We start from the raw sequence: 9,142 nt of genomic DNA, 5'->3' as shown, positions 1-9,142 counted from the left end.
TTTTTTTTAATTTCTGAGAGAGAGAGAGAGAGAGAGACAGCGTGAGCAGGGGAGGGTCAGAGAGAGAGGGAGTCACAGACTGAAACAGGCTCCAGGCTCTGAGCTGGCAGTCAGCACAGAGCCCGATGCGGGGCTCGAACCCACGAACCGCGAGATCATGACCTAAGCGAAAGTTGGACGCTTAACCGACTAAGCCACCCAGGCGCCCCTATTATCCCCATTTTATAGATGAGGTCATGACACTCATCCAAGGTCACACACTTTGGAAGACACAGAGCTGGGATTCAAACCCATAGAATACCAGGCTCTTTTCTAAGGGCTGTGTGTGTGTCAACCCTTTAGAGCAGCACATGAGATTGGGGCGCTGTTATTGTCTCCATTTTATAGACGAAGAAACAGGTTTACAGAGGTGAGGTCACTTGCTTAGGGTTGGCCAAGCCGGGTCAGAGCCAGGACTCTAACTCTGTCCTGGCGGTGTTTAAAACCCAGTTATTTCGAGCTCTGTGGTGTCTGGGTGGACCCGTCCCTAACGTGCTTTCTTCCCACGTCTCTGTGTCTCCAGTTTTTCTTTATCCTTCCAGGATCTGCTTCCAAGGTCCACCTCTGATCAACTTTTGAACTTGCCCTGCTTTTCAGCACCTTCCATGGCTCCCCAGGGCCCTCCAGATAGCGATCAGAAGTTCAGTCCTGTGTTTAGAGCTTCCTGTCTCCAGGCTGCTTCCCTCATTCAGCTTCCCTTCTCCCCTCCTAGCCCCCCTTCCCTGCAATGAGGCCAAAGTGCACACTGTTCCTCGAATACCCTGCCACCATTCTGCCTCTACTCGCCACTTGGTCGCTTGTTTCCCACCACCTAGAAAGCAAACCCCTGCTTCCTTCTGGCTTAATCTGGAAATCCCATCTGACCTTAAAATCCCACGACTTTCTTCCTTTCCTCCCGGCTTCCTTCCTTCTCACACATCCATCCTGTCCTAATCAGACCACCGACAGCCTCTGAGCCTCAGTTATATGTCCAGCCCTGTGTTGGCTTTGTGGGGGACACAGCAGTGACTGAGACATTAGCCCCATGGAGCTCCCAGGCCAGTGGAGAAGACAGGTCCATCGCAGTACAGAGAGGTCAGGGCTGGGATAGGAGATACCTAGTGTTTTGGGAAGATCACAGGAGGTGATTGGCTACGCCTGGGGTATCAGAGAGGGCTTCCTGGAGGAGGGGACATGGGAGATGAGACCATCATGAAATCATCTGAGAAAGTCCAGATTAACCATCAGGTCCAAGAAAGACACAAGATACTGAATCTGCTTATGATAAAAAAGAAAAAGAAAAAAAAGATAGCTACAACTAACTTCCTTCAATCCAACCAATGCTTTTGGAGCAGCTCTTGTGCGCTTAGGTCATGGGCTGGGGGGGGGCAGGGCACAGTTGTAACCATGACAACCCCAATAATCCCCGCCTTCAGAGTTTATACCCCACCAGGGCTGTAGTGTGTAAGCCCAGGGCAGTGATTCAGAGTTAGAACCCCAGCGGTGTGCTGTGTGATTTAGGCAGGTGACTTCATCCCTCTGAGCCTCTGTTTCCTTTGTAACCCGGAGTCAACAGCCCTCCTGGGTTTATGTTTTTAGGATCAAGTAGGTTATGGCTCACCCGAGTCTTTGTCATTGTGTCTGGAATGTTCCAGGTACTTAGTAAACAGGAACCTTTATTAATCACCTCCTCTCCACGGTTGGCAGCTGGAGGGTGGAGGGAGTAGCCCTTCCTGAATCCCATAGTCCAACACCCTGCCTCTGTTTGAACTTCCCACCGTCGATCGGATGTCTGCTGGGTAGCCGGGCTCTGAGCAGGTGGGAGAGAGCATGGCCTGGACCCCAGGGTAGTGGGGGCTTGAGGCACACAGCTTCCTTCTCCGGGGAGGACCCTCATTCTCCCAGAACTTGCCCAAGGGCCTGCCAAAGGCCTGGAGCAGAGAATGTCTTCATGTGTTTGCACGTGTGCTCGAGCATGTGAGTCAGACACTAGCCAACCTCAAGAGCCTCTTGATCAAGTCGACGTGCTACAACGAAATCTTTGTTTTCGGTTCGCTCTATTGGGTTTCTGTTGCCTGTTCTCTCTCTTTCTTTGCTTCGATTTATCTTTTTCTTCCCCCTCATGACTTGGTATCCGGGTCTCCTTTTCTGCCTTTCTCTATTTCTTTCTTTGTCTTTTGGCAGCTTGTCACCGTATCAGTCAGGCTAGGTCAGGACTTGCTGTGGTAACAGACAACTTCCAAGCTTAGTGACTTGGAACCACAAAGGGTTATTATTATCGTTGCCGCTTCACCATGGGCCACTGGTCGATGACTGGCTCTGCTCTATGCGGTCTTCCCTCCAGGCCCAGACCAAGGATGCTTCTCTTTCCACGCGCCCCCCCCCCCCACCGCTACATCAGGGAAAAGAACATGGAGAGCCGTGTACTGGCTTTAACGCTTCTGCTCACATTTTACTGGCCAAAGCAAGTCAGTAACCCAAGTTCAAGATGGCGGGGATGTCCCTAGAAGGGGGGATGGGCTGGAGCTGTTTGGTGAGCAGCTCTCCTGACTGCCCCAGTCTCTACCTCTGTCCCTATCGGTCTGTCTCTGTTGTCACTTTGTCATCTGTTTCTAATTGCGTCTTTCTCCGTGGTTCAGCCTCCATTCATCAACTCCTGTCTCTGTCATTTTCTCCAGAGGGTCTGACTTGGTTTCGGGACAGAAGTGAAGTTTCCAAGTGTTGGGTGTGTGCATGTGTGTGGGGGGGGAGATTCGAGGGTTCGTTGTTACTGTACTGTGACCTGGCCTGTTTTTACTCCTTTGAGAAGGACAGAGAGACATAGGTATGTAAGACATTGATGACAGGGACAGAGAGAAATGGGCAGACTCTTCCCCACCTTTGCCGAGGCCTTTGGGGATCTCATGATTGCTGAAGCAGTGGGCTTCGCTCACCCCAGTGAGCTCGGGAGCAGCAATCCCAGAAAGCCCCCTGGTCCACCAGCCTCCCCCCCAGCCCCCACCCTGTGCCGCATCCCACCCCCTGCCCTCCCCAACCTCGGCAGTGACCCCCCACCCCCGCTCTGCCTCACACAGAACAAACCATGGAAGAAACTGAAGACGGTTCTGAAATATTCGCCCTTCGTGGTCTCCTTCCGAAAACACTACCCTTGGGTCCAGCTGTCGGGACATGCTGGTGAGAGCAGGGGTGCAGGGGACAGCAGGGGTGGGGGTGGGAGGAACAGACAGGCTGGGCAAAACAATTAGTAGGTATGGAATTAGTAGGAATGTTAGATTGCTTTTAACCGGGGGTGCAGGGGTGATAGGTGACTTGGTGAAAAAGAACAAACAAGTAAAAAAAAAAAAAAAAAAAAGCTACAGGGCTGTTCTCTGTAGTTCAATTCTCCCCATCTGTCAAATGGGCTTGAGGACATTCTCCACCTCATGAGGCTGTTACAGGAAGTGCTTAGGCCTGGGCAGGGGCTGAGGGCCGTTCCCAGTGCCAGGAGGATGAGGAGCAAATCCTCAGCCCTGGGGAAGAAATGGTCCTGGGCGCAAATCCTAATTCTGCACTTTATTTTTTTAATTTTTATTTAATTTTTAATTTTTTAAAAATATTTTATTTATTTCTGAGAGAGAGAGAGAGAGACAGCGTGAGCAGGGGAGGGTTAGAGAGAGAGAGGGAGATACAGAACTGGAAAAAGGCTCCAGGCTCTGAGCTAGCTGTCAGCACAGAGCCCGATGTGGGGCCCGAACCCATGAGCTGTGAGATCATGACCTGAGCTGAAGTCGGGCGCTTAACCGACTGAGCCACCCAGGTGCCCCTAACTCTGTACTTTATATATGGGTGATCCTGGGTAAGTTGCTTTTTCTCACTGGGCCTCCTCACTTGTAATATGGTGATAATCATACCTCCCTTGCAGGGTTCATTGAAGGGTTAAAATCAAAATATATATGTGACGATTGAGACACAGACCCCTCGTAAGTAGAAACAATCATTCCTTGGTCTCTCCCTGTGTCCAGGGTATAGTGAGGCCCTCAGTAAACAGCAGCGCTGATGGTTTTCCCTCACAGCACAATGCCTTGTACATAACGTATTTTGTAAGGGGCTAGATGATAAACATCCTCGGTTTTGGGAGCCATACGATTTCTGTCACAGCTACGCAATTCTATTGTGTTACAGCACGAAAGCAGCCATAGATGACACATAAACACATGACTGTGTGTGCCAATAAAACTTTATTCACAAAAATGAGTACCAGCAGGGACTGGACAAACTAGGCCCACTGGCAAATGAAGATAAGATGGGAACTCACCTACCTAGTTCATCCTTAGACCTGAGTCTTTGAAAAGGCCAGCCTCCCCTCCACCCCTGCCCCCCAACATGAGGCCGCCGCCGCCATGTTTCCCAGTTACTATCGCTGAGTGAAAATACCAAATAACCCCTCAAAAGTTAGTAGTGGCTAAAAGAAAACTTAGTGGAATACAACAGCTATTTTATTGCCTTTTATGAACTCTGTTTGGGGTCAGGAGTCCAGACAGGACATGACAGGGATGGCTTATTGCTACTCTGTGAAGTCTGGGAACTCACCTCGGATATCCTGAACGCTGCAAGGTGGAAGCTTTTGAGATTCATCCACTCACATGCCTCGCGGTCGATTGTTGGCTGAGCCTCCACTGGGGCCGCTGGCCGGACAGCTTCCATGTGGAGTGGCTTGGGCTTCCCTACAGTATGGTGGCCTCAGCTTTCTTTTCTTTTTTTTCTTTTTAATTTTTTTTAATGTTTATTTATTTATTTATTTTTTTAAATTTTTTAATGTTTTATTTATTTCTAGGAGAGAGAGAGAGAGAGAGACTGCGTGAGCAGGGGAGGGTCAGAGAGAGAGGGAATCACAGACTGAAACAGGCTCCAGTCTCTGAGCTGGCAGTCAGCACAGAGCCCGACGCGGGGCCCGAACCCACGAACCGCAGATCATGACCTAAGCAAAAGTCAGACGCTTAACCGACTAAGCCACCCAGGCGCCCCAATGTTTATTTATTTTTGAGAGACAGAGAGCAAGTGGGTGAGGTGCAGAGAGAGAGGGAGACACAGAACCCGAAGCAGGCTCCAGGCTCCAAGCTGTCAGCACAGAGCCCGATGCGGAGCTCGAACCCATGAACTGTGAGATCATGACCCGAGCCAAAGCTAAATGCTTAACCCACTGAGCCACCCAGGCGCTCCTCTTTTTTCTTTTCTTTTCTTTTTTTTTTTTTTTTAAGTTTATTTATTTATTTATTTAGAGAGAGTGAAAGAGAATGAGCAGGGGAGGGGCAGAGAGAGAGGGTCAGTGGATCCAAAGTGGGCCCTGCCCTGACAGGAGAGAGCCCAGGGCGGGGTCGAATGCACAAACCATGAGGTCATGGCCTGAGCCGCAATCTGACCCTTAACCAACTGAGCCACCCGGGTGCCCTGAGGAGTCCTCTTTCTTATGTGGCAGCTCAGGACTGCAAAGTGGAGCTCGCATCTCCTTTGGTGACCTCGAATCTGAAGTCACGGTGTTGCTTCTGCCCAAAGCCCTCCCAGATTCAAGGAGAGAAAAATTAGATTCCACTTCTTGGTGGGGAGCAGTGAAATTCTGGAAGAACCGTGAGACAGGAGCTACAATAGCAGCCATCTTTGGCGTCTACAAGCTGAAAATATAATTTGCCTCCCAAGAGCTTGTAATGCTAGGCTACACAGTCTGCGTGGTCCAGGAAGTGCCAGCGTTATCAGTTGATATGAATTGGCCCCGGGCGTCAGCACGGTGCTGGGACTCCAGGCAGAGGCAGAGACAGATCTCACACAGATTCCCACAGCCCACCATGAGCTCACAATCCAAAATGACAAAACAAGCAAGGCCCCAGCCTGCTGTGAACAGGACTCTGTTGAAACAAGGAGCCGCAGTAGGCCCTTCCCTTGCCATGTCCCGGCCAAGGCTTTGAGAGGTGCAGGGAGGGAGAGAAGCCCTTCCAGAAGGGGTGAGGCAAGGTGAGGGCAGCCAGGATCCGACGCATGCGGGAGATGAGGAGAGGCTCCGGCTGCTCCAGCCTCTGATCCTCTCGTCGACTGTGCTCCCACAGGGAACTTCCAGGCAGGAGAGGACGGTCGGATCCTGAAGCGTTTCTGTCAGTGTGAGCAGCGCAGCCTGGAACAGCTGATGAGCGACCCGCTGCGCCCCTTCGTGCCCGCCTACTACGGCATGGTGCAGCGCGATGGCCAGGCCTTCAACCAGATGGAAGACCTCCTGGCGGATTTCGAGGGCCCCTCCATCATGGACTGCAAGATGGGCAGCAGGTGGGTTCAGCCCCAGAGCAGACGCCTAGGGACAGCGGTGTGTGAGGGTTCCAGTTGTTTTATCCTCTCCTTGGCTAATTTTAACCATTCTGGGGAGTGTCTACTTAGGATTTTAATTTCTGTTTCTCTGATGACCAAAGAAATTGAGCGTTAGTTGGTTGGCCATTTCGAAATCCTCTTGGGAAAGTGCCTTTTTGAATATTTTTACTAATGTTCTTTTTCTTTTCCTTCCTTCCTTCCTTCCTTCCTTCCTTCCTTTCTTTCTTTCTTTCTTTCTTTCTCTCTTTCTCTCTTTCTCTCTTTCTCTCTTTCTCTCTTTCTCTCTTTCTCTCTTTCTTTCTCTCTCTTTCTTTCCCCCTGATGTGGGACTTGAACTCATGATCCATGAGATCATGATCTGAGCCAAAATCAAGAGTTGGACGCCTAACCAATTGAGTCACCCAGGTGCCCCTGCCCATTTTTCTATTGGTCTGTCGTTTTCTTTATGATTTGTAATTCTTTATATATTCTGATTACAATTCCTCTGTTGGACACTCACACACACACACACACACACACACACACACACACAGTCCAGATTTCCCATTTCACTCTCTTAATAGTAGCTTTTGATAAACAGAAGTTTTTTTTTTTAATTTTTTTTAATGTATATTCATTTTTGAGAGAGTGTGAGCAGGAAGAGGGTCAGAGAGAGAGGGAGACACAGAATCTGAAGCAGCTCCAGGCTCTGAGCTGTCAGCACAGAGCCCGACGCGGGGCTCGAACCCACAAACAGTGAGATCAGACCTGAGCCGATGTTGGATGCTTAACCGACTGAGCCACCCAGGCGCCCCAGATAAACAGAAGAAGTTTTGATTTAGGACAGTTTGTCATTTTTTTCATCGTGATTGGTAGCTTTGTGTTTCAGAAAATCTTCAGATTTTCAGAAATCTGCCTATGCCAAAATCGTGCAGATCTCCTATGTTTTCTTTTACAAGCTTTGTTTAACTTTAACATCTAAATTTGCAATCCACCTAAAATTAATTTTTAATGTTTGTTTATGTATTTATTAATATTTATTTATTTTTGAGAGAGAGAGAGAGAGAGACAGAGCGTGAGTAGGGAAGGAGCAGAGAGAGGGGGAGACACAGCATCCTAGACAAGCTCCAGGTTCTGAGCTGTCAGCACAGAGCACGAAGCGGGACCTGAACCCACAAACCGTGAGATCTTGACTTGAGCCGAAGTTGGACGCTTAACCGACTGAGCCACTCAACGCCCCTGTTCATTTATTTGTGAGAGAGAACAAGAGAGGGAGAGAGAGCAAGTGAGGAAGGGGCAGAGAGAGGAAGACACAGAATGGGAAGCAAGCTCCAGGCTCTGAGCTGTCAGCACAGAGCCCGACGCGGGGCTCGAACCCACAAGCTGTGAGATCATGACCTGAGCCAAAGTCAAACGTTCAACTGACTGAGCCACCCAGGCGCCCCTAAAATTAATTTTTATATATGGTGTGAGGTAGGGATTGAGGTTCCTTAGCCTGTTCCCCCCCACCCCCCATATGGCTATCCTATTGACTCGACACGATTTATTGAAAAAACTTCCTTTTCTCCACTGAATTGCTAGGTGGTCTTTGTCATCATAATTTGGGTGAATGTACGTGTGTGTGTGTCTGTGTTTAGACTCTGTTCTGGTCCATCGATCTATTTGTTCTTGGGCCATGCTGTGCTTTTATAACATGCCTTGGTATCAGGGAATGCATCCTCCACCTTTGCTCATCATGGTTTCACTGGTCACGTTCTCTTTGTGTCAGGACCTACCTGGAGGAGGAGCTGGTAAAGGCACGAGAGAGGCCCCGGCCCCGGAAGGACATGTATGAGAAGATGGTGGCCGTGGACCCCGGGGCCCCCACCCCGGAGGAACACGCCCAGGGCGCCGTCACCAAGCCCCGCTACATGCAATGGAGGGAGACCGTGAGCTCGACCTCCACCTTGGGCTTCCGGATTGAGGGCATCAAGGTGAGGGCCAGGAGCTGCTAGCCTGTGCCCGGGGGGACTGGGGGGGGGAGCTAGATCCAAGGCCGGGCTTCTTGGGGAGCACGGGGAAGGCCGGAAAGAAGCAGGACATGGAGAAGGAGCAGGAGACTGTAGCAGATGAATAGATGGGGGCTCTGGGGAGCCCTGCTTCTCTCTCACCCCCATCAGTGACCCCGTTTTGTTTACCTGTCTGCCTGAGCAGCTCCAGATTCCTTCTTCACCCCTCACCCTGGCCCTGCCCTAGCCTGGCCCATCTCTCCTGCCCCAGCCGCCCTGGGCTCTCCCTCCCTCCCTAGCCTCCCTGGGCTCCGGGGTCCTGGTCTCACCCCCTCGGATCCTCACCTAACAGCAGCTGGAAGAATCCTTCCCCCGCCTTATGGGGAGAGATTTTCAGTTTTCTTTCCTTTCTTCCTTCTTTCTCTCCTTTTTTTTGGTAAATTACACCTAATTATTTGAAGAGGGATTCATGCAGTTCAAAAATCCAAGTGACGTGCAGGAGTATGTAGGGGAAGTCTCTCTCCCAGCTCTGCCCATGCCCTTCCCATGCTGTTCCTCTGCCCCCCACCGGCTCCTGAGGAACCGCTTTATCAGTTTCTTCTATTTTTTTTTCCTGCAAATACAAACAAATGCAATTGCATGTCCTAAGGTTTCCTCCTCCCGTTCTTACACAAGGAGGGAGGGCCCTAGAGAGTTTTGCATATCATTCCATAGGCAGTCTTCCTCCCTCCCTCCCCCCTCCCTCCCTCCCTCCCCCTCTCTCCCTCCCTCCCTCCCTCCTCCCTTCTCCCTCCCTCTCTCCCTCCTCTCCCCTCCCTCCCTCCCCC

The 9,142-nt window shown here is 50.6% G+C and overlaps 1 protein-coding gene across 1 annotated transcript in view; it reads left to right on the top strand.

Moving 5' to 3' along the window:
- The window catches only part of ITPKC (inositol-trisphosphate 3-kinase C), an 18,034-nt gene that overhangs the window by 2,478 nt on the left and 6,414 nt on the right, over positions 1 to 9,142 (top strand). Inside the window, exons 2-4 of the mRNA XM_039246052.1 lie at positions 3,093 to 3,192; positions 6,096 to 6,309; positions 8,096 to 8,300. Coding sequence (XP_039101983.1) covers positions 3,093 to 3,192; positions 6,096 to 6,309; positions 8,096 to 8,300 — 519 coding nt within the window. The remainder of the gene's footprint in view (positions 1 to 3,092; positions 3,193 to 6,095; positions 6,310 to 8,095; positions 8,301 to 9,142) is intronic.

Source organism: Hyaena hyaena, unplaced genomic scaffold (genome assembly GCF_003009895.1).
Source record: "Hyaena hyaena isolate Hyena2069 unplaced genomic scaffold, ASM300989v1 scaffold_9, whole genome shotgun sequence".
Taxonomy (NCBI): domain Eukaryota; kingdom Metazoa; phylum Chordata; class Mammalia; order Carnivora; family Hyaenidae; genus Hyaena; species Hyaena hyaena.
The sequence above is the reverse complement of the archived record's forward strand: the minus strand, read 5'-3'. Positions and strand labels throughout refer to the sequence as shown.